Below are 26,259 nucleotides of genomic sequence, written 5' to 3'. Positions count from 1 at the left end.
CGACACGGAGCACAAGCCGAGCCCCTCATACCCACGACACGCAGCACAAGCCGAGCCCTTCATACACACGACACGCAGCACAAGCCGAGCCCCTCATACACACGACACGCAGCACAAGCCGAGCCCCTCATACACACGACACGCAGCACAAGCCGAGCCCCTCATACACACGACACGCAGCACAAGCCGAGCCCCTCATACCCACGACACGCAGCACAAGCCGAGCCCCTCATACACACGACACGCAGCACAAGCCGAGCCCCTCATACACACGACACGGAGCACAAGCCGAGCCCCTCATACACACGACACGGAGCACAAGCCGAGCCCCTCATACACACGACACGGAGCACAAGCCGAGCCCCTCATACACACGACACGGAGCACAAGCCGAGCCCCTCATACACACGACACGCAGCACAAGCCGAGCCCCTCATACCCACGACACGCAGCACAAGCCGAGCCCCTCATACACACGACACGGAGCACAAGCCGAGCCCCTCATACACACAACACGGGGCACAAGCGGAGCCCCTCATACACACGACACGGAGCACAAGCCGAGCCCCTCATACACACGACACGCAGCACAAGCCGAGCCCCTCATACCCACGACACGCAGCACAAGCCGAGCCCCTCATACACACGACACGGAGCACAAGCGGAGCCCCTCATACACACGACACGCAGCACAAGCCGAGCCCCTCATACCCACGACACGCAGCACAAGCCGAGCCCCTCATACCCACGACACGCAGCACAAGCCGAGCCCCTCATACCCACGACACGCAGCACAAGCCGAGCCCCTCATACCCACGACACGCAGCACAAGCCGAGCCCCTCATACCCACGACACGCAGCACAAGCCGAGCCCCTCATACCCACGACACGCAGCACAAGCCGAGCCCCTCATACACACGACACGCAGCACAAGCCGAGCCCCTCATACACACGACACTGAGCCCATGGATGGGGATGGTGCAGGTATATTTAGACTTACAAAACAAAAATAACAAAGAAACGTATATTACAGGACGCTGTACACACTACTCCAGGATGGTCACTCCATTCCACTCTCCTTTTGGTCGTTGTATCGTTTCATACTGGTCTGTGAAAACAAAAATGGGTGTTGTGACGTTAGAAAAAAAAGGAAACCATTATCTGTGGATGTGATCTACAGGTGTGGATGCCGGGTAAGAATCTGCTGAACTAAAAAAAGTAAACCCCCGTCCAAACCTCCTGTGCCTGGTGCCCCGCCGGTCTCTGCATCATGCCGACATACTTGCCCTAGTTCCCCGCCAGTCTCTGTTTTCTGGCCTCCACAGTGGCAAGAGACTTGGAAGAGGGGAGTTTACTTTATTTCTTGTCAAGACTTGTATATAGAATTTATTTTAGCCCATTCTAAGTAACAAAGCTGTAGGAATTGATGCCAATATCTACATTTCTCTCTGCAGATTTTGTTAGATTTGCAGTTGAAAATTTCCGCAGCAAAGCCAAAATGTGCAAGGCTACGTTCCCGCATTGAGTTTTTGATTTTCTGCCCCTTTAAGTAAAACAAATCACTTGAATTTTTTTTCCGAAAAGATGCAGCATAAAAAAAACTCACCAAAAACTCATTGTGGGAACGTAGCCTAAATGTGCCCTGGAAACACATGGATTTCTTCCTGAAATGGCGTCATGGACTTTAGTGTCGTCGTAACAAAGATGCAAGACTAAACATGGCCCTTGGTTGCGAGAGGCGCCATTATTAACCCCGTAACAACCAATGACTGATTTATCCATCATTGGACGCCTCCCCGTTTGGTTCAGGCTCTAGTGGTGAGCCCGCACCTTTTCCGGCACGTCAGCTGTTTTGAACAGCTGACATGTGCCCGGAACAGCCACAGGTGGAATCGCGATCCACCCGCGGCTATTAACCTGTTAAATGCTGCTCTCAAATGCTGACAGCGGCATTTAACATGCATTTCCAGCAATTGCACCGGAAATCCGCCCACCAGTGAACCCTGTCACGTGATCGTGGGTCAACGGTGGGTTGGTATGACAACCAGAGGTCTCCTTGAGACCTCTGTTGTTGTCACTGCCAGCTTGCTGTGAGCACCGCCCAGTGGTTGGCGCTCCTAGCAAGTGGGTAATTCAGCTACATACAGACGAACTGATCATTGCCTGTATGTAGCTGAGCCGATCGGGTTATGACAGCTTCTAGTCTCCCATGGAGGACTATTGAAGCATGCCAAAAGTGAAAAAAAAAAAAAAAAAAAAAAAGGGTTTTAAAAACGAAACAAAAAAATATAAAAGTTCAAATCACCCCCCCTTTCACCGCATTCAAAATAAAACCATTAAAAAAAAATTAAATCAAACCTACATATATTTGGTATCGCCACGTTCAGAATTGCTCGATCTATCAATAATTATAAAGTATTAACCTGATCGCTAAACGGCGTAGCAATAAAAAAAGTCAAAATGTCATAATTACGTTTTTTTGGTCACCGCGACATTGCATTAAAATGCAATAACGGGCGATCAAAAAAACATATCTGCACCAAAATGGTATCATTAAAACCGTTAGCTTGGAGAGCAAAAAAAATAGGCCCTCACCTAACCAGAGATCACAAAAAATGGAGATGCGATGGGTATCGGAAAATGGCGCAATTTTTTTAAACTTTTTTTTTGGGAATTTTTTTTCACCACTTATGTAAAAAAACAACCTAGACATGTTTGGTGTCTATGAACTCGTAATGACCTGGAGAATCATAATGGCAGGTCAGTTTTAGCATTCAGTGAACCTAGTATAGGAAGATACACCAGCGCTGCCTGACAAAAATCACTAAGCTGCAGGAACCAGGACAGAAAGGGGCTAATACTGTCAATAAAACAATGTAAGAGTAAAAACGTATGGATCCGCGCTAAAGTGATACTAGGTCAGCAAAGATACACCGATAAGTGTACCGAAATGTCTGATAGGTGCTCCGCTAGCTAAATGCACAGTGTGTCAATCATAGATGTTGCAGGGGTAAAGGGAGTATGTGTCGCAGCACAGTGCACCAGACGCTGTGGACCCACCTATACAGAATCAAAATACAACTGGGACCAGAGGTACGTGGGTACCCAGAGGGACAAAACAGTGAAGTAATGGCGGACTCACCGTGTTTGATGAAGACTCAATGTATGGTGAAGGGTGACATCCGGATGAGATAGCAGGGTCCGTCGGGTGAGTGTGCAAGCTGGCACACGAGCGAGCAGGGAAGGGTAACTGCAGAGTAGCGTGTGATGCGGAAGCTGCGTAGAGCCAGGGACAGCTCCGGCCGGTAGCGTCCCTGGATACGAGCGGGAAAGGAGTAAAGGAGGGAGCTCGCTGGCAAGGGCTCAGCGCGTGACGTCACTGAGCTCGTGGGAAGTACGGGGTAACGCAGAGACCAAACTACCGACGCGTTTCGAAGGAACAGCGTCCTTCTTCATCAGGGATGCCGGTCCCTGCAGATGCCCCGATTTATAGCCTCCTGAACTGTCAATCCAAATGCGCATACCGCCCATTTAACCTGCTGCTTGGGAAATGGAATGTGGGAATGTCTGGCATATTAAAACTGCAAGATGCAGTCAGAAATGATTAAAACTGATTATGGCCCATGAAACGGAAAAGTATATATCATAAAAAATGCACATGACGTGCAAACTATGTGGGAGGAACCCGACAATGGTGGGTAAATAACTAAAATTATCAGAAAATGGGCCAAATTGCCATAGTAAGGTGAATATGAAATCTAAAACTAATCTTTAATACATATTGGTTAAATGACAATAAATACACAGGGCCGAATCCCAGTGGATCTTCTCTTTGAACAGCCTGGCTCCAAAAGGCCTTAACCATGGGCTTGAAATATTTGCCTTTTAATTATATTTTTTCCCCTACGCCTACCCCCTCTCCGTTCCCTTGTCCTTGGTACATTGGGGGCGTTCACTATTTCCCCGGTTCACCCTTTATCTGTCTTTTATCCATTTTCCTATTTTTATCTAGAAGTGGCAGGTACATCAGCTGCCCTTCTTTCATTTATTCATGTATTTATTTATATGTATTTTATCTATATGTCCTTTATGTGTATTTATTGTCATTTAACCAATATGTATTAAAGATTAGTTTTAGATTTCATATTCACCTTACTATGGCAATTTGGCCCATTTTCTGATAATTTTAGTTATTTACCCACCATTGTCGGGTTCCTCCCACATAGTTTGCACGTCATGTGCATTTTTTATGATATATACTTTTCCGTTTCATGGGCCATAATCAGTTTTAATCATTTCTGACTGCATCTTGCAGTTTTAATATGCCAGACATTCCCACATTCCATTTCCCCAGCAGCAGGTTAAATGGGCGGTATGCGCATTTGGATTGACAGTTCAGGAGGCTATAAATCGGGGCATCTGCAGGGACCGGCATCCCTGATGAAGAAGGACGCTGTTCCTTCGAAACGCGTCGGTAGTTTGGTCTCTGCGTTACCCCGTACTTCCCACGAGCTCAGTGACGTCACGCGCTGAGCCCTTGCCAGCGAGCTCCCTCCTTTACTCCTTTCCCGCTCGTATCCAGGGACGCTACCGGCCGGAGCTGTCCCTGGCTCTACGCAGCTTCCGCATCACACGCTACTCTGCAGTTACCCTTCCCTGCTCGCTCGTGTGCCAGCTTGCACACTCACCCGACGGACCCTGCTATCTCATCCGGATGTCACCCTTCACCATACATTGAGTCTTCATCAAACACGGTGAGTCCGCCATTACTTCACTGTTTTGTCCCTCTGGGTACCCACGTACCTCTGGTCCCAGTTGTATTTTGATTCTGTATAGGTGGGTCCACAGCGTCTGGTGCACTGTGCTGCGACACATACTCCCTTTACCCCTGCAACATCTATGATTGACACACTGTGCATTTAGCTAGCGGAGCACCTATCAGACATTTCGGTACACTTATCGGTGTATCTTTGCTGACCTAGTATCACTTTAGCGCAGATCCATACGTTTTTACTCATTCAGTGAACCTATTAAAAAAGCCAGACAAAAAAAAAACTGTGGGATTGCACTTTTGTTTTGCAGTTTCACAGCAATTGGGATTTTTTTCCCATTTTCCAGGACACGATATGTTAAAACCAATGGTGTTGTTCAAAAGTACAACTCGTCCCGCAAAAAACAAGCCCTCACAAGGCCATATTGACGGAAAAGTGAGAAAATATTATGACTCTGGGGAGAAAGGGAGCGAAAATTGAAAAGAGGGATTTTTGGTTCTTACCGTAAAATCTCTTTCTTGAAGCCTTCATTGGGGGACACAGATAACCATAGGTGTATGCTGCTGTCACTAGGAGGCTGACACTATGCAAATAAAGAAGAAGTAACTCCTCCCCGGCAGTATACACCCTCCGACAAGCACCAGGCAACTGGTGCAAAAGCAGTAGTAGGAACAGGTAATATAGAACTCAACCTATGTACCAACCCACAAGAAAGGCCCGTTGGCCAACACGGTACAACTTCAAGGGAGGGTGCTGTGTCCCCCAATGAAGGCCCCAAGAAAGAGATTTTACGGTAAGAACCAAAAATCCCTCTTTCTTTCTCGCCTCATTGGGGGACACAGGTAACCATGGGACGTCCAAAAGCAGTCCCTAGGGCGGGATTTTCTGCAGAAAAAGAAGAGTTAGGTCGGCCGGTGAGAAACCGCCGCCTGCAGCATCCTCCTACCCAGGCTCGCGTCCGCAGAAGCCGGAGTATGCACCTTGCAGAATTTGACAAAGGTATGAATGGATGACCACGTTGCGGCCTTGCAAACCTGCGAGGCTGAAGCTTCGTGACGAACTGCCCAGGAAGCTCCCACAGCCCGGGTAGTGTGAGCCTTCACCCCCGAAGGAGGCTGTTTGTCTTGGACACGGTATGCCTCCAGAACCGCCGAACGGATCCAACGAGCAATTGTGGACTTGGAAGCGGGGGCCCCTTTCGGCGCCCTTCCGAGACGATGAACAGAGGATCGGCCTGACGAAAAGAGGCAGTTCTAGAGAGATAAATCCGGATAGCCCTGACCACATCCAACTTCTGAAGGGATTTCTCCAAGGGATGAACCGGGGAAGGGCACAAGGAAGGGAGGACAATGTCCTCATTGATGTGAAAGGCCGAGACTACCTTCGGTAAGAAGGAAGGAACCGGTCGAAGAACCACCTTGTCCTGGTGTAGGACTAGAAAGGGAGAACGACAGGATAATGATGCCAGCTCCGACACTCTTCTAATGGAGGAGATGGCGACCAAGAAAGCTACCTTCCAAGATAGAAGCGAGAATGAAATGTCCTGAATCGGTTCAAAAGGCGCACGCTGGAGGGCGTCTAACACGAGGTTGAGATCCCAAGGCTCGACAGGAGGATGATAAGGGGGAGCTATATGAGCGACCCCCTGGAAGAAGGTCCTCACCTGAGGCAGGGAGGCCAGGTCTCTTTGAAAAAGAATGGATAGAGCGGAAATCTGAGCCTTCAAGGTGCTAAGGGAAAGACCCGAATCAAGACCCGCTTGAAGGAAACTGAGAAGAGATGGAAGGGAAAAGGTCATAGGAAACAAATTATTGTCCTGACACCACCGGAAAAAGGCCTTCCAACATCTGTGGTAAATACGTGAGAAAGCCGGTTTTCTCGCTCTTATCATCGTCTGGATGATGCGTCTTTCAGGACTGCGGCCTCAACGGCCATACCGTTAAATTCAGAGACCGAGAATTCGGGTGGAAGAGGGGCCCCTGCGAAAGAAGGTCCGGACGATCCGGAAGCCTCCACGGAACGTCCGATAGAAAGTTCACCAGTTCCGCATACCAGGCCCTGCGAGGCCAATCTGGAGCTACCAAGAGTACGGGGACCCCCCCCCCTGTCTTGATCTTTTTTACGACCCTTGGAATCAAGGGGAGGGGTGGGAACAGGTAGGGCATCTAGAACTGGGACCACGAGATGACGAGAGCGTCGCATCCGACGGCCATCGGATCCCGAGATCTGGAGACGTACTGGGGAACCTTGTGGTTTGCCCAGGAGGCCATCAAGTCGACGTCTGGGACGCCCCACCGCTGGCAAATCTGGCTGAAGATTGCAGGAAGAAGAGACCACTCGCACGCCACGATGCCCTGGCAACTTAGAAAGTCGGCTTCCCAATTGTCCACTCCTGGGATGTGGACGGCTGACAAAGAGGGAACGTGACCCTCCGCCCAATGGAGAATTTTTGCCACTTCCGTCATGACTTGTCTGCTGCGAGTCCCTCCCTGATGGTTTATGTAAGCCATGGCTGTGGCGTTGTCCGACTGAATGCGGACTGGCTTTCCCGAGAGGAGGGACTCCCAGCGGATGAGGGCTAGGAAGATGGCTCTGATTTCCAAGAGGTTGATAGGGAGGCATGCCTCCTGAGCAGTCCAGCGGCCCTGGGCCGTGAGGTGGAGAGAAACTGCTCCCCAACCTTGGAGGCTGGCATCGGTGGTGATAACCTGCCAGCGGGGAGGAAGAAATGACCTCCCGCGCAGAATGGAGGTGGACAGCGTCCTGTTATGATTTTCCCAATGGCAGGGAAATCAAAAATAACAAACGGACTAGCTCTCGGGTGATGGAAACTAAAGTGACCGTGACCTGAACCTGACACAACAGTGGAAGTAGCCGGGGAGTGTTTCCTACGATGCCCTAGACACCACGCGCCAGCCGGAGATCTAACTACCCCTATCAGAGGAATATACAGGCCTGCCTTACCTCCAGAGATGAACCCCAAAAGGAGATAGCAGGCCCCCACAAATATTGACGGTGAGTCAAGAGGAAAAGACATACGTAGGATGAACAGCAGATTTAGCACAGTGAGGTCCGCTTACTAGATAGCAGAAGTACAGGAAAGAGTTACTTCACGGTCAACTTCAAAACACTACTCAAAAACACCATCCTGAAATTACTTTAAAACTCCAGTGACAACTCATGCCACTGGAGTGGCAATTTCAGTCCACGAGAGCTTCCAGCTGCAGAGAGTCACATTGCAGATAGCTGGACAAAAAATAACATTAACTAGGAACAAAATTCAACTTAGCTGAACTGGAACTTGAGGCAGGAGAATGCAACAGAATGCTACTGATACATTGTTGGCCGGCATTGGACCAGCAGCCAAGCAGCCTTAAATAGGAAACTCCCCTAATGGGTGTCAACAGGTGATCAAGGATAGAAGAAGGCAAATAAGTGGCAATACCATAAAACACCACCGGGGGAGCCCACAAACAGAATTCACAACAGTACCCCCCCCTTAAGGAGGGGGCACCGAACCCTCACCAGAACCACCAGGGCGATCTGGATGAGCACTATGGAATGCACGAACCAAATCAGGAGCATGAACATCAGATGCTGTCACCCAAGAATTATCCTCCTGACCATAGCCTTTCCACTTAACCAGATACTGAAGTTTCCGTCTGGAAACACGGGAGTCCAAGATCTTTTCTACCACATACTCCAACTCACCCTCAACCAGCACAGGAGCAGGAGGATCAGCAGACGGAACAACCGGTACCTCCGCAATAATGACCGATGAAAAACATTATGAATAGTAAAAGATGCTGGGAGGTCCAAACGAAAGGACACAGGATTGAGAACCTCCAGAATCCTATAAGGGCCGATAAACCGAGGCTTAAACTTAGGAGACGAGACCTTCATAGGAACAAATCGAGAAGACAACCAAACCAGGTCCCCAACACAAAGACGAAGACCGACACGCCGATGACGATTAGTTAACTGTTGAGTCTTCTCCTGGGACAACTTCAGATTGTCCACAACCTGTCCCCAAATCTGATGCATTCTATCAACCACAGCATCTACTCCAGGACAATCTGAAGATTCCAATTGACCGGACGAAAAGCGAGGGTGAAACCCTGAATTACAAAAAAATGGAGAAACCAAAGTGGCAGAACTGGCCCGATTGTTAAGGGCAAACTCTGCCAATGGCAAAAAATCAAGCCAATCGTCCTGATCAGCGGACACAAAACACCTCAAGTAAGTCTCCAAGGTCTGATTAGTACGCTCAGTCTGGCCATTAGTCTGAGGATGGAATGCAGACGAAAACGACAAGTCGATGCCCATCCTGGCACAGAACGCCCGCCAAAATCTAGACACAAACTGAGTACCCCTGTCAGAAACTATATTCTCAGGAATACCATGCAAACGCACAACATTCTGAAAAAATAGAGGGACCAGCTCAGAGGAGGAGGGCAATTTGGGCAAAGGTACCAAGTGAACCATCTTGGAAAAACGGTCACACACCACCCAGATGACGGACATCCTACGAGAAACAGGAAGGTCAGAAATAAAGTCCATAGAGATGTGCGTCCAAGGCCTCTTAGGAATAGGCAAGGGCAACAACAACCCGCTGGCCCGGGAACAGCAGGGCTTAGCCCGAGCACAAACATCACAAGACTGCACAAAAATACGTACATCTCGAGACAAGGAAGGCCACCAGAAGGACCTAGACACCAGATCCCTGGTGCCAAAAATTCCAGGATGACCTGCCAACGCGGAAGAGTGAACCTCCGAAATAACTCTACTGGTCCAGTCATCAGGGACAAACAGTCTACCAGGCGGACAGCGATCAGGCCTATCCACCTGAAACTCCTGCAAAGAGCGCCGCAGGTCTGGGGAGACAGCTGACAATATCACCCCATCCTTCAGGATGCCAGTAGGTTCGGAATCACCAGGCGAGTCAGGCTCAAAACTCCTAGAGAGGGCATCCGCCCTCACATTCTTAGACCCAGGCAGATATGAGACCACAAAGTTAAATCGAGAGAAAAACAACGACCAGCGCGCCTGTCTAGGATTCAGACGCCTGGCTGACTCAAGATAAATTAGATTTTTGTGGTCAGTCAAGACCACCACCTGGTGTCTAGCACCCTCAAGCCAATGACGCCACTCCTCAAATGCCCACTTCATGGCCAAGAGCTCCCGATTTCCAACATCATAATTTCGCTCAGCGGGCGAAAACTTTCGAGAGAAAAACGCACATGGTCTCATCACTGAGCAGTCAGGACCTTTCTGCGACAAAACTGCACCTGCTCCGATCTCGGAAGCATCTACTTCAACCTGGAACGGGAGCGAAACATCAGGCTGGCGCAACACAGGAGCAGAAGAAAAGCGGCGCTTAAGCTCCCGAAAGGCCTCCACAGCCGCAGAGGACCAATTAGCAACATCAGCACCCTTCTTGGTCAAATCAGTCAAAGGTTTAGCAATGGCAGAAAAACCCGCTATGAATCGGCGATAGAAATTAGCAAATCCCAAGAATTTCTGAAGACTCTTTAGAGAAGTAGGTTGTATCCAATCACAAATAGCCTGAACCTTAACAGGGTCCATCTCCATAGATGAAGGGGAAAAAATATATCCCAGAAAGGAAATTCTCTGAACCCCAAAAATACACTTTGAGCCCTTCACAAATAGAGAATTAGCTCGTAAAACCTGAAAAACTCTCCTGACCTGTTGAACATGAGATTCCCAGTCCTCCGAAAAAATCAAAATATCATCCAAATACACAATCATAAATTTATCCAGATATTCACGGAAAATATCGTGCATAAAGGACTGAAAAACGGAAGGGGCATTCGCGAGACCGAAAGGCATTACCAAATACTCAAAATGGCCTTCAGGCGTATTAAATGCGGTCTTCCACTCATCCCCCTGCTTAATCCGCACCAAATTATACGCACCACGTAGATCGATCTTAGTGAACCACTTCGCCCCCTTTATGCGAGCAAAAAGATCAGTCAGTAAAGGTAACGGGTACTGGTATTTAACAGTAATCTTATTCAGAAGTCGATAGTCGATACAAGGTCTCAATGAACCATCCTTTTTACCCACAAAGAAAAACCCTGCCCCCAATGGAGACAAAGAGGGGCGAATATGACCCTTTTCTAAAGATTCTCTGATATACTCCCGCATAGCAGTATGTTCAGGTACAGACAAATTAAACAAGCGACCCATAGGAAATTTACTACCGGGAATCAACTCAATAGCGCAGTCACACTCTCTGTGAGGGGGGAGAGAATCAGTTTTAGGCTCCTGAAAGACATCATAAAAATCTGACAGAAATGCTGGGATCTCAGAGGGAGTAGATGAAGAAATGGGAACCAAAGGTGCATCCCCATGAATCCCCCGACATCCCCAACTCAGCACAGACATTGATCTCCAGTCCAAGACTGGATTATGAATTTGTAACCATGGTAATCCAAGTACTAATACGTCATGTAGATTATATAACACAAGGAAACGAATAATCTCCTGATGGTCTGGGGAAAGATGCATAGTCACTTGTGTCCAATATTGTGGTTTATTGCTAGCCAAAGGTGTAGAATCAATACCCTTTAAGGGAATAGAAACCTCCAGAGGCTCTAAATCAAACCCACAACGCTTGGCAAAGGACCAATCCATGAGACTCAGAGCGGCGCCAGAATCCACATAAGCATCCACAGTAACAGATGATAAAGTACAAATCAATGTCACGGACAAAAGAAATTTAGACTGCAAGGTACCCATAGAAAAAGATTTATCAACCTTTTTATCAACCTTCTTTATGCGTTTAGAGCATGCTGATATAACATGAGCTGGATCTCCACAATAGAAGCACAACCCATTTTTGCGCCTGTAATTCTGTCGTTCGCCTCTAGACAATACACTATCGCATTGCATATGCTCTGGTGCCTTTTCAGAGGTCACCGCCAAATGATGCACAGGTTTTTGCTCAGAAGATACCGCCATATGGTGCACAGGTTTTTGCTCAGAAGATACCGCCATATGGTGCACAGGTTTTTGCTCAAAAGATACCGCCATATGGTGCACAGATTTTTGCTCAGAAGATACCGCCATATGGTGCACAGATTTGCGCTCCCGTAAACGCCGATCAATCTGGATAGCCAATTTCATGGCATCATTCAGACCTGTAGGCACAGGGAACCCCACCATGACATCCTTCACGGCATCAGAGAGACCTTCTCTGAAATTAGCTGCTAAAGCGCACTCATTCCATTTAGTAAGTACCGACCATTTACGAAATTTCTGGCAGTATATCTCAGCTTCATCTTGCCCTTGGGAAAGAGCTATCAAGGCTTTCTCAGCCAAAATCTCTAAATTAGGTTCTTCATAAAGCAACCCCAAAGCCAGAAAAAACGCATCTACATTTAATAACGCAGGATCCCCTGGCGACAATGCAAATGCCCAACTTTGTGGGTCACCCCGCAACAGGGAAATAACAATTTTAACCTGTTGCGCAGGATCACCAGCAGAGTGAGATTTCAGAGACAAAAACAATTTACAATTCTCTCTGAAATTCAAAAAACGGGATCTGTCTCCGGTAAAAAATTCAGGCATAGGGATCTCAGGTTCAGACATTGGAGCACGTATAACAAAATCTTGTAAGTTCTGGACCTTTGAAGCCAGGTTATTCAGACCTGCAACCAAACTCTGTGGATCCATGATTCAAACAGGTGTAACCAAAGCCATTCAAAGATTAAGAGGAGAGGAAAAAAAAAAAGGCTGAAGACTGCAGTTTAAGCAAGGAGTACAAATAAGCACTAAGGTGCACTTTCCAAACACAGAAGGAAAAAAAAAAACCTTTTCATATCCTTTCCTGCTTTAGTGCATAGTTTTAACACATGTGGCCGGCTGTTATGATTTTCCCAATGGCAGGGAAATCAAAAATAACAAACGGACTAGCTCTCGGGTGATGGAAACTAAAGTGACCGTGACCTGAACCTGACACAACACTGGAAGTAGCCGGGGAGTGTTTCCTACGATGCCCTAGACACCACGGTCCAGCCGGAGATCTAACTACCCCTATCAGAGGAATATACAGGCCTGCCTTACCTCCAGAGATGAACCCCAAAAGGAGATAGCAGGCCCCCACAAATATTGACGGTGAGTCAAGAGGAAAAGACATACGTAGGATGAACAGCAGATTTAGCACAGTGAGGTCCGCTTACTAGATAGCAGAAGTACAGGAAAGAGTTACTTCACGGTCAACTTCAAAACACTACTCAAAAACACCATCCTGAAATTACTTTAAAACTCCAGTGACAACTCATGCCACTGGAGTGGCAATTTCAGTCCACGAGAGCTTCCAGCTGCAGAGAGTCACATTGCAGATAGCTGGACAAAAAATAACATTAACTAGGAACAAAATTCAACTTAGCTGAACTGGAACTTGAGGCAGGAGAATGCAACAGAATGCTACTGATACATTGTTGGCCGGCATTGGACCAGCAGCCAAGCAGCCTTAAATAGGAAACTCCCCTAATGGGTGTCAACAGGTGATCAAGGATAGAAGAAGGCAAATAAGTGGCAATACCATAAAACACCACCGGGGGAGCCCACAAACAGAATTCACAACAGCGTCCACCAAGAGAGAGACTGATTCACTCTGGGAGAGAGGCGAAACAGGCGGTCCAGGGAAAGTGGATTCCTGTCCCAGGCCGACAGAAGGGCCAGCTGGAGGGGACGAGAGTGAAACTGGGCATAGGGGACCGCTTCCATGGAAGCGACCATTTTCCCCAGAACCCTCATGGCGAGGCGGAGAGACGGAGGATTCGGGCTCTTTAGTGCTCTGACCCCCCGACGAAGAGGAAGGAACTTCTCCTTGGGGAGAAAGACCTGAGCCTGAGAGGTGTCAAATTCCATGCCCAGGAACTCCAGACGCTGAGTTGGAATCAAGGAAGACTTCTGGTAATTGATTATCCAGCCGAGGCGAAGAAGCGTGTCCAGAGTAAGCTGGAGGCTCTGGCTGCAATCCCAATGGGATTGACCCTTGATCAAGAGGTCGTCGAGGTATGGGATTACCAGAATCCCATTTGAACGTAGGAGCAGGAAACGACTTCCTGGGAGCGAAGAAAATTCTATTTTGTAGCCTGATGTGACGATCTCCCTGACCCAGGCATCGTCGATCACCGATCGCCAAACCTCTGAGAACAGAAGAAGCCGGCCTCCCACCCTGGAGGGATTTCCAGGTGGGGGCGACCCGTCATTTATTAGAAAACCTGTGGCCCCGAAATCCAGATGATTTTGCGGGGTGGCTCTTGGCTCTCCAGCGCGGTGGAGGCCTGAAAGAAGGTTTCCTTTGGTCCCCCTGCGAGGAAGAACGGTCCTGGTTGGGGTTTCCTGAGGAGGCGAAGGACCGAAAGGGACGAAAGGACTGGGGGCCCCTCCTGTTGAAGGGACGTTTAGGCTTGGACTGGGGTAAGGAGGTACTCTTACCACCCGTAGCGTCCGAGATCATTTGATCCAGCTGCGTGCCGAAGAGTCTAGAACCCTGGAAGGGCAGACCAGTGAGGGATTTTTTAGAAGCAGGATCAGCGTTCCACGCTTTTAGCCAGAGAGTCCAGCGAATGGCCACAATGTTGCTGTTAGCCCTGGTGGAGCAGGCCGCTGCATCAAGGGAGGCATTCATGAGGTATTTTCCTGCAAGAGAAATCTGATCCGCCAAATCAGACAGTTCCTCAGCAGGAGAAGAGGCCAAAATACCCCTGCGCAGGGTTTTGGCCCAGGCTGACACAGCCATGGCTACCCAGGACGAGGCGAAACTAGGGCAAAGGGAGGCTCCGGAAGCCTCAAATGCCGATTTTGCTAATGCCTCGATTTTTATGTCCATGGGGTCCTTAAGGGAAGCCACGTCCGGGATAGACAGAACCGTCTGCGAGGATAGCCTGGAGACGGGCGGGTCGACCTTAGGAGACTCGGACCATTTGGAGACAAGGTCGGAGTGAAAAGGGTATAAGACGTCTAGCCGTTTCCTGCCAGGGAAACGCTTACCAGGGTTTTTCCAGTGTGTAGAGGTAGTGTTGTCAAACTCCCTGTGATTAGGAAAAACTCTAGAGGGACGTTTAATCCGTTTAAACGCAACGGAGACGTCCTGAGAGCTTGCCTCATCCTCCTTAAGTTCCAGCGTCTGAATGATAGCTGAAATAAGGCTATCGACCATCTCCTGTGTTCCGGAAGTCTGATCTGCATCAGAGTCAGATTCCGACAGAGGATAGGTCAGATCCGACATCCGCCTGCGAGGAGGGGGAATCGGCAGATAGGGGAATCCCGGTGTGGTCCAGGGAACTGGAAGAGGATCTAGACAAGGTCCTTTTTCTGTCTCTTTTGTCCGGTCGGCCTCTGTGAGGGTCTTGGACAGGTGCGAGCGAATCGCCGTGCGAAGCGTTCGTGGCACTGGTGGCATTAGAGAGAAGCGGGATACGTTCAAGTGCCTGGACCAGGGACTGAGAAACCTTAGTCAGGTCAGACACTGATTGAGACACAGCAACAGCCCACTCCGGGGGAGGGGGGGGGTGCAATCATCCCGAGACCTAGGAGCTTCCTGAGGGACTGACATGGTGGGAGGAACGCAGGACAGGCAGAAAGGAGAAGGCTGACCTGAGGCCCACTTTTTCTTACAGTGAGCGCAGGCGTAATGGATGGCCGTAGTGGCAAAGGTCGGAGTGGGGTCGGACATAGGTGGAGATATTACCTTGTCCAGGAGAGGAGAAGTACTGCCGGGAGGAGTAAGTAGTAGCGCTGAGCCTGCTGACGGACAGTGACAGCGGCAGCCGCAGGAGTCTGCCTGTGTGCCCCCGAGATTCCTCTGTCCAACGCGGTGAGCAGACGCTGACGGAGCAGGAAGTAGCAGAAAAGAGCGCGGAGACAGTGCGACGCTGAGGGCGTGCACAAGCGCCGAAGGGGCAATGCATAAGGAACGCCCCCAAGAGCGCTGAAGTTCTGGCCGCTTTAATGCCGGGTGCCACAAGGGGGCGTGCGCCGAACGAAGGAGAAGAAAAAAGCCGGGAGGGAAAAGCAGTTTGAATGAAAAGGAGGGAAAAAGGCAAAGCCAGCCTGTGGCGATAGCGCATCCCGGCGCCCGAAAACGGCGGTGCTGCAGCCCACACCCCTATTAAACAGAGGCCCTGGTAAGAACTGACACCATAGGAGATCGCTTGGCAGGGGGGGGGGGGGGGGGCACAGGTAGTCCGTACTGTGGCTTGAAGATTCCCTACCTGGAGTTGAGGAACACATCAGGATCCCTTGTAGAGTAGAGGGTCCTGGAAGAAGTCCTCCTTCCCACGCCACGAACTCCGGCGCAGAAGACGGCGTCGACCCCTAACCAGGGGGAGAGGGTCACTGGAAGTAACCGCCGTCTTCATCTCAGCCCTCTCCGAGGATAGGGATGAGGAGGGGAAACGGGCAGGACTGGCCACCGAGGAAGAAAGTCACCCTGAACACCCGAATGGGTGACAGGGGAAGAAGTCCTGCCCAGCGGGTCCGAGAGGGTGCGATGTGGGTGATACCACACTGCTCTCTCGGTCGCTCAAAGTGGGAAAACAGGGTGAGAAAAACTGCACCCTGTTACCCTGAAGAAAGAGTCTGAAAAAGAAAGGGGAAAAGGTTAATAAAACACAACAAATCCCTAAAAGAAATGCGGATCTGGTGTTAGATCCAGGTCCGCCTCCTACAGACACTAAGCAAAAACTGAGTTGCCTGGTGCCTGTCGGAGGGTGTATACTGCCGGGGAGGAGTTACTTCTTCTTTATTTGCATAGTGTCAGCCTCCTAGTGACAGCAGCATACACCCATGGTTACCTGTGTCCCCCAATGAGGCGAGAAAGAAATTGCTTTACCTTTTTTTTTTCTTAACTAAAATAAATTAACCAATTACTGACACAGAGCATCAAAAAGACATTTGCATGCTAACGCTAAACTCCTTAAAAGGGGTATTCCTATCTACAAGATCCTTCCCCAATATGTAGTAGGTGTAGTAATAATAATATTAGCAAATATCTCCAATTAGACATGTGGTATAGCTCTTCTGATTCGCTGGATCTCTTTTCTCATGTACAGACACTGCAGGACCTTGGGTATCCATGGTTACGACCACTAGCAATTAGCTAACGGTCACTATATCGGTGGTCGTAACCATGGATACTCAAGGTCCTGCAACGTCTGCACATGAGAAAAGAGATATAGGAACTCAGAAAAACTATAATACATTTGTAATTGGAGGCATTTGCTGCTAATATTATTATTATTACACCTACCACATATTGGGATAGGATCTTGGACATGGGAAGATTTAAGTCCCACAGATTTATTGTCCCAATTTCAATGTTAACCTAATAAATTCCCCAACCACACTGGTTTAGGAAGTGTAATCATCAAAAAGATTTTCACTAGTTAAATAACATTACTAATACAGAGACCAGTGGGGAGACCAGGTCCGGGCCACTAACCCTTGGAGCTTACAGGCCGATGAAGAAATGCTCCAGTAGATGACAATGCTCCTTCAGCTGTGTTCATACGTGAGACATTTCTGCTGCAGAACAGGCCAGAAACTGGATAATTCAGATCAAACACAGCAGACAGTGAGCCTGATCATCTGCAGCTTCCCGTCAATTCACTACATCGAGCTCAACAGGAAAATGTGCAAATCAGGGTCAAGGACGAGCATTGTCCCAACTGAATGTGTGTCCCGGGTACAGACCGTGGTCTATGAGGAAGGTATATGATCCCCTGGGAAGACCCAAGAGGAGCAGACCCCTGTAATGTCCATCTGTCCCTTGCACTCGGGTCACCATACCTCAAATGTGTTGAGAACATGCTGGCAGGCGTCCATCAGGTCATTAAGTCCTTTCCTAAATGGCTCCACCGCTGGCAGTCCATCTAGAAGGGGAGAATTTGGGTAACTCATGTTCCCAGTAGAAGTATGGTAAAAAGAAATGGAGGAAGTCAGGATTGTGTATTAGTTTGGGGTTGTCTGCAAAAGTCAGCAGACGCCAGACTTGTGAGCCACAGCATTATATTTAAAGGGAACCTGTCACCAGTTTTCTCATGTGTGACCTAAAACCATCACCTTAACCAGCGCCTGGGCTGCATTCCATAAAGGGGTATGTAAGTAACCCCCTGACTCCCCCTGTATATCCCCCTAAAAAAACCTTAAATTCTCCATCGCTCTATATAAGTTGTGTCTGTCAGGTCTGATAGGCATCCTTTATGCGTTCTCTATCCTTCCCCCGGGCTTCTGAACGCCATCCTCCTTCCGATTGACGCCTTCTGTGTCATCCAAATAGCCGGGCGACAGCTCGCGCCTGCGCAGAGCCATCACCAGCTCGCGCATGCGCAGAGCCATCACCAGCTCGCGCCTGGGCAGAGCCATCACCAGCTCGCGCCTGAGCAGAGCCACCAGCTTGCGCCTGCGCAGACATCACCAGCTCGCGACTGCGCAGACATATACCAAGCTCAAGACTGCGCAGAGACATACCAAGCTCAAGACTGCGCAGACATCACCAGCTCACGCCTACACAGAGACATCACCAGCTCGCTACTGCGCAGAGACCACCAGCTCGCGCCTGCGCAAAGACATCACCAGCTCGCGACTGCGCAGACATATACCAAGCTCGCGACTGCGCAGAGACATACCAAGCTTGCGACTGCGCAGAGACATACCAAGCTCGCGACTGCGCAGAGACATACCAAGCTCGCGACTGCGCAGAGACATACCAAGCTCGCGACTGCGCAGAGACATACCAAGCTCGCGACTGCGCAGAGACATACCAAGCTCGCGACTGCGCAGAGACATACCAAGCTCGCGACTGCGCAGAGACATACCAAGCTCGCGACTGCGCAGAGACATACCAAGCTCGCGACTGCGCAGAGACATACCAAGCTCGCGACTGCGCAGAGACATACCAAGCTCGCGACTGCGCAGAGACATACTAAGCTCGCGACTACGCAGAGACATACTAAGCTCGCGACTACGCAGAGACATACTAAGCTCGCGACTACGCAGAGACATACTAAGCTCGCGACTACGCAGAGACATACCAAGCTCGTGACTGCGCAGAGACATACCAAGCTTGCGACTACGCAGACATACCAAGCTCGCGACTACGCAGAGACATACCAAGCTCGCGACTACGCAGAGACATCACCAGCTCGCGCCTGCGCAGAGCCAATAACATAAGTGTGTGTGTGCCCTTATGTTTTAGGCTCTGTAGGGCAGAGCAAAGTACATAGGAGTGAGCCGGCCATGTTTCTGGGCAGGCGCGAGATGTCGCTCACCTATGTGCAAGACACAGAAGCCATCATCCATGCCAATCAGTTAAGGAGGACGGCAGGAGGAGGGATAGACCCCTCAGGAAGGACGCCTATCGGACCGGACCGACAATTTAATAGAGCGCGGGAGAATTTATAAAGGTTTTTGGGGGTATACAGGGTGGGTTTATATATCCCTGTAGGGAATGTAGCACAGGCGCTGATTAAGGTGATAGACTCAGGTCTCACATGAAAAAAAAACTGACAACAGGTTCTCTTTAATACCAATGGAGATAACCTGGGATGAACAATCAGTTTGTCCTAACAGAGCAGAGCTAAACGGCAGCAAGAACTAAAGTAATGTACAACATTTCCAATGTCGATACGAGGCTTAAAGGGGTTGTCCTGTCAAAACCAATAAGTCTGCAAACTTATGATTTCCCCCCCAGTGTACACACTGTGCGCTGCGGGGATTCGCTGGTTTCAGACCCGGGACCGGAGTGTATGTATGAATTATACAGACTCCTGGCCAGTGGCCGCGGCCTCACTCCATACACCTTTGCTTAGCTGAGGCCGCAGCCTCACTTTATACAAATGGGGGTCTGTATAATTCATACATACACTCTGATCCCGGCGAATCCCCGCAGCGCACAGTGTGTGCTCTGGGGGGGGGATTCATAAGTCTGTAGTCACACAGAGTGACTGCAGACTTATCGGTTTTGACAGGACAACCCCTTTAAAAAGAGGATGTCTCATCTTAACAGAGGAAAATTGCAGAGCACGTACACAACTTGCAATTTACTTGTTATAAACAGAAGGGTTTTTAATTTATTTGTTTACTGCTCATTGCCTAAGTTAAAGGCCACTTCAGCAGTTTATCAGAGGTGGCTGGTCTCCTAGGCAACAAGCACACATTTGCACTCTCTCTCTCTTCTATAGTAAGCCGCTTGCTGCTGGATCTGGCCAGCTAAAAAGATACTATGCTTCTACACCATTGGACAGTTAGAAACAATGGAGCCAGTCCAAAATGTCCAGAATTCACAGACCACCCCGGAAAGCATGAATCCGGGAGGCAGGGGATTGGAGCTCTCCTGAGGATAAAACAAGCCCTTAAATGAAACCTACATAACAGCTGAAGATCTCACATTACTTGTTGGCTGCACCCTGGCCCTTATTCGTTGGACCCTTGTTCTTGTGATAGGTAGGGGTCTCATCGGGAGGAACCCCCCCAATCACACATTTAGCACTGCACGAGGGAAGTCTCTTTACATACAACCTCTGCAAAATATTTCCCTTCATCGCATATCAAATAAAGGAACCCCAGAGGATGGAATAAGTGGGGCGAAACCATTTCCACCTCTCATTTTCTAGGCTCTGTGTAGGTTCTCGGTTTCCAGGAGATGACTGCCTCTCCCCCCTCACCCCTCCGAGCCCCATACTGTACCCTTATGTACGTACTTCGTGCCTGAATGCGAAAATTGATTTTGGTTTCTGAAGGATGCGTGATGCTGTATCCACAAAAGTCGACTTCTGGGCTGCAGAAAAGAATAGATATATTATATATACACACACATATACTAACCCCATAACACAGGCAAGATGGTGTCATGAGAAGCCCACCCACGGATTACCTCTACATGTACTTTTTTTCTGGACAGCACTTTTTGGGCCCGATTCATTATTGCATGTGCACCAATTGTTTTTTTGCTGTTTTTCATTTGAGCCCAATTCTTCATTCAATTTCCAACTTTTTTTTTAAGTCTGTCTTATACACAGGTTTATACGTGTTCACCTGATTTTTTTTAATGTTTTTTTATGCCATTGTAGACGCAGTTTGGGGTTTTCAGATGTTTTCAGCCAATTGCAACTTTTTAAAAAGTCGCCATTTTTTTTTGCTTAAATGTTCTCCAGTCCCCACTTGGGGATTCTTTTTATGTACCCCTGGAATTATTTGAGCTAAACTTTTTTGGCATTTCAGAGGGACTTAAAATTTTCTAAAAAACAAAGAGCAAATAAAGCTTAAAGACAAAAATAAAGAGAACTTTGCATTTTTGGAGCAAAATACATCTACAAGATTAAAAATAAAGGGACTTAAAAAAATCCACTCAAAGCCACTTTGGGGACGTGTACTATACATTACCATTGCATTTATATGAATTATTTTTGCAAAAATGCAATTCTTCATTTTTATTTTTTTCTTTAAGATTATACACCAATTATAAGAGATGGGTTACATTAATTGTACTTACTTTTATGGTTGTGACAATTAGAAATGTGGATATTTCTTCCCTGTAGTGTTTGCATTCCACAATATAAACTGTACACATCATAGAATAGATCTCAGACCAGATGAAGCTGGTGTACTTACTTTTGGAAATCCAACTCTAAATGGATGCATCGTTCTGATATTAAGATTAGTATACTAGAAAACGAAGAAAACCTCATATGTCTAATCAATCTCTGACCGGCTGACTGACAACTGCAGCTTGTAATGAGCAGCGCAAGATATCAGCAGCAGCAGGGAGGACGGACACTGAGGAGCTGTCAATTAGACTAGTTGGGTTGAGATTCAGCAGCAGGGAGGGACACAGTGAGGAGCTGACAATGAAGCTAGGTGGGTGGCGATTCAGCAGCATAGGAGGGGAAAATGAGGAGCTATGAATCAGGCTAGGTGGGCAAAATTAAACAGCAGGGAGGAGGATAGTGAGGAGCTGTCAATCAGGCTAAGGGAGTGGAGATTCAGCAGCAAGGAGGGCGACAGTGAGGAGCAGTCAATCAGATAAAGCGGGCAGAGATTCAGCTGCAGCAGCAGCAGGGAGGAGGACAGTGATGAGCAGTCAATCAGATAAAGTGGGCAGAGATTCAGCTGCAGCAGGGAGGGGGACAGTGATGAGCACTCAATCAGATAAAGTGGGCAGAGATTCAGCTGCAGCAGGGAGGGGGACAGTGACGAGCAGTCAATCAGATAAAGTGGGCAGAGATTCAGCTGCAGCAGGGAGGGGGACAGTGACGAGCAGCCAATCAGATAAAGTGGGCAGAGATTCAGCTGCAGCAGGGAGGAGGGCAGTGATGAGCAGTCAATCAGATAAAGTGAGCCGGGATTCAGCTGCAGCAGGGAGGGGGACAGTGAGCTTTCATTCAGGCTAAGTGGGTGGAGATTCAGCAGATGCAAAAGGGAAGGAGACGAGCTGTCAAACAGGCAAGGTGGGTGAAGAGTCAGCAGCAGAATGTGAACAGAACAGCTATCAATCAGGCTAGAAGAGTGACAAGTCAACAGCAGCAGGGAAGAGGGACACTGAGGAGCTGTCAATCAGGCTGGGCAGGAGAATGAGGTTAATCTTTCATAAAGGGTTGTACAGCCAATCTGACACATTTTTAAGTACACCAGCGTCATTATTAGTAACAGAATTCATCATCTTTCCCCCATCTCACACGACCCCCCCCCAATGAACCTATCCATTACAGTAAATGGCTGCCCACTCTCCCCAGTCCCACAATCTCGCTGCCTCTGGGTAATCCTTGACACTGATTTCTCCTTCAAACCACATATCCAAGCCCTTTCCACTTCCTGCCGACTTCAACTCAAAAATATTTCACGGATCCGTACATTCATAAACCAAGAATCTGCAAAAACCCTAGTCCATGCCCTCATCATCTCCCGCCTTGACTACTGCAACCTCCTGCTCTGTGGCCTCGAACACTCTCGCACCCCTCCAATCTATTATTATTTATTATTATAGCGCCATTTATTCCATGGCGCTTTACATGTGAGGAGGGGTATACATAATAAAAACAAGTACAATAATCTTGAACAATACAAGTCACAACTGGTACAGGAGGAGACAGGACCCTGCCCACGAGGGCTCACAATCTACAAGGGATGGGTGAGGATCCAGTAGGCAAGGATAAAAGTAAACTCTGCTGCCCGACTAATCCACCTGTCCCCCCTCTATTCCCCGGCCTCTCCCCTCTGTCAATCCCTTCACTGGCTCCCCATTGCCCAGAGACTCCAGTACAAAACCCTAACCATGACATACAAAGCCATCCACAACCTGTCTCCGCCATACATCTGTGACCTCGTCTCCCGGTACTTACCTACACGCAACCTCCGATCCTCACAAGATCTCCTTCTCTACTCCCCTCTTATCTCCTCTTCCCACAATCGCATACAAGATTTCTCTCGCGTATCACCCCTACTCTGGAACCAGGGTGGATTGATTTAAATCACGCCGATTTTAAATCATGATTTAAATCACGATTTAAATCAAAAGATTTTTTTCTATTTAAATCGGATCAATTTAAATCATGATTTTAATCATGATTTAAATCACTGATTTAAATCAAAAGGTTTTTTTTAATATAAATCACGATTAAAATGAGAAGTGAGAGCAGTGCGCATGTGCGCCCATAGTTACACGGACGAAACTAGGGGCAACGATCTAACGCCAGGGTGAGGGGGGGACCCCAAAGTAAGTAAAAATCTTTTTTGTTTTACTATATGGCAATAGGTAGGTGTTTAAAAGCAGCATGTCTTAATTGTATAAACTATTAATAGCCTCCACATTTTGTTCATACTGCCCCTTTAATTCCACACTTCTAGCTTGGTTTCACTTTTGGTTTAGTTTCTTTTTCCATTCAGTTGACATGCCCAAACTTGTTGGATAGTCAGCAGTACTTGGCTGTAGTAACAATCAAACTTCATAAGTGATCTGTGTGAGCCATGGCAGGTCGTAAGAGAGACCCTATTTGGGTTCATTTTGTTGAGATGCCAGCAGCAGATCTTGGAAAGAAAGGTGCAAGAGCAAAGTGCAAATACTGTCAAAAGGATATCCAAGGACTTGTTTGCCGTTTGAAATCACATTATAAAAACTGCAACCAGAAGGGAAATGAAGATGTTGATAGTGAAGTGTTTCTTTGGTCATCTTCATCACCGCACTTCTCATGATGTTGCCTCATTCACGCCACCAGGCCTTGCATCTCTTTGTTGCATCGTTTGCATTTTGCACGCATGCCTGCCTTACCGATAGGCGAAGGAGCTTCATTAAAATATTCCCAAACTGGGTCTCTTCTACGGCCTGCTGCCATTATAAGGAAAGAATGTAATAAACCTCAGATCGTACACACAAACAGATCCAGACTTGTCTGTCTGTGGCTATGCTGCAGTATTGTGCTCAAAGTTTCACTTTCATTTTTTTGTCTGCTTGCCCTTCCTCCTCAAAACACTTAGATTCACATTCTTCTTGTGTTGTGCAGATCTATTCCACTCCAAACAATCAGAAACATATTGTCTAACTTCTTGGACTTGGCACTGAAGGGGTTGATTCTGTATTCATAGGTTTGTAGAACAATAGGATTAAGGTCTTTTTCTCAACTCTGTTCATGTTGTAACATTTTTGCCATGAAGAAGAGGCTGGGACCTCTGCGGAGTCAAATTCAGTTTTGAGAACTGCGTAAGTAAAGCGAGCGTCTGTGATAATATAGGAGAGAAACTGCCCACTAATCCTACAGAAACCTCTGGAAGAGCATGGCATTGTGAATGTTACACATATACAGCCTTTATTATACTGAGTTAAACAACTCAGCTTTATCTCATGATGGAAGAACCTTTGGATGGTAAAATATTTTCCTCAAAAAGCAGTTTATTGAAAAAAATCCGATTTAAATCAAAAAAATCCGATTTAAATCAAAAAAATCCGATTTTTTTGATTTTTTTAAAAAAACATTGATTTTTATCCACCCTGTCTGGAACCCTCTACCACAACACACCAGACTCTCATCTACCATCGAAACCTTCAAAAAGAGCCTGAAGACCCACCTCTTCCGACAAGCCTACAACCTGCAGTAACCACCGATCGACCAAACCGCTGCATGACCAGCTCTATCCTCACCTACTGTATTCTCACCCATCCCTTGTAGATTGTGAGCCCTCGCGGGCAGGGTCCTCTCTCCTCCTGTACCAGTTATGACTTGTATTGTTTAAGATTATTGTACTTGTTTTTATTATGTATACCCCTCCTCACATGTAAAGCGCCATGGAATAAATGGCGCTGTAATAATAATAATAATAATATGCAGTTTGCATTGTGGCGTCGAGTGACAGATCCTCTTTAAGATCCTAATGTAAGTGAAAAAAAAATCCTCTCGGTGTTTTATCACTTGTTCACCTACTTCTTCATGATCATGTAGCGTAAAGCATTTCCCAACGTGTGATCTTCCTCATGTAGCACAAAGGTCACGCAGGACTCGTCTGTCCCGTTACCCTGCACCTAAAAAGGGGACAAAATAAGAAGTACTTATCAGCGCTTTCCTGCTGTCTGCTGCCACCTGGTGCCTGTGTTATGTAATCGCACAGTGCTGCTTCTAAGCATTGACAGTCTCTCACCTACTAGATGGTCAGTCACCCGTGAGCATGCACCTGCGCCAAAGATTCCCTGCGCCATATGCATGTGAGGGCTCGATACCCCATAGCCCCCTAAGCTGCACTTACACATCGGCCCCATAGACCTCAATGGAGTCTGCATATAGCACAGCTCTCTGTTCTTTAAGGAGATGGATGAGATTACAGCCATGCTAATCTGACCTGTGAGAGCATACAATGTGTGCTAGAAACAAGCTGCGCATGCGCGACACTGGAGAACCCCTTTAAAACCACGTAGGAAGATGACGTGTTCTGCTCCCGGTCTCACAGTTCACTCCATGTAAGCGCGCACAGCAGTTATCATACGTCCGGCGCTAACACAGCCGTCGTCAGCCATCATTACCATCTCCAGCACCGGCTTCTTCTCCTCTCCCGCTGCCATGCCGTCCGAACTTCGGCGCCTCGTGGACGCGTCACCCTGCGTCGCGATGTGGTGACGTCACCTTGACGCAGGGGGTGACGGGAGTTGTAGTTTAACGCCTAACATTGCTAGCAGTCAGTGACTAGAAACCTTATGGGGAATCTAGTTCCTTAACGGCGCAACCAGTTTTCATTGTTTCTCTTTCCTTGCTTCCCCTTTTCCCAGAGCGTTTTTTTCACGTCAGGTTCACTTTAAAGCGATTTTTATGTGAATTTTGGTGCAGATTATGTTGAAAAAGTCTGTGTGAACATAAGGGTAGGCCACGATATTGCCACCAATACCCTGTGTGCAGCTACTAGTGTAGGCAGAGCATTTAGGCCGGATCCTCTCCAAAAACGTCTTTAAAAACTGCTTTAAAAAAAAAACTTT

At 48.0% G+C, this 26,259-nt stretch overlaps 1 protein-coding gene across 1 annotated transcript; it reads right to left on the bottom strand.

The window, feature by feature from the left end:
• Positions 1-970: 970 nt before the first annotated feature.
• On the bottom strand, positions 971-25,906 carry LOC143809394 (DNA-directed RNA polymerases I and III subunit RPAC2-like). Its single transcript, XM_077292463.1, has 5 exons — positions 25,813-25,906; positions 25,220-25,317; positions 20,510-20,586; positions 17,598-17,680; positions 971-1,108 (listed from the first exon to the last, which is right to left on the bottom strand). Exons 1-5 carry the CDS (start codon positions 25,849-25,851, stop codon positions 1,061-1,063), a joined length of 345 nt encoding a protein of 114 aa, XP_077148578.1. The 5' UTR covers positions 25,852-25,906; the 3' UTR covers positions 971-1,060.
• Between the last annotated feature and the right edge of the window lie 353 nt (positions 25,907-26,259).

Source organism: Ranitomeya variabilis, chromosome 2 (assembly GCF_051348905.1).
Source record: "Ranitomeya variabilis isolate aRanVar5 chromosome 2, aRanVar5.hap1, whole genome shotgun sequence".
Taxonomy (NCBI): domain Eukaryota; kingdom Metazoa; phylum Chordata; class Amphibia; order Anura; family Dendrobatidae; genus Ranitomeya; species Ranitomeya variabilis.
Note: the sequence above shows the minus strand (reverse complement) of the source record. Positions and strands in the feature narration are given on the sequence as shown.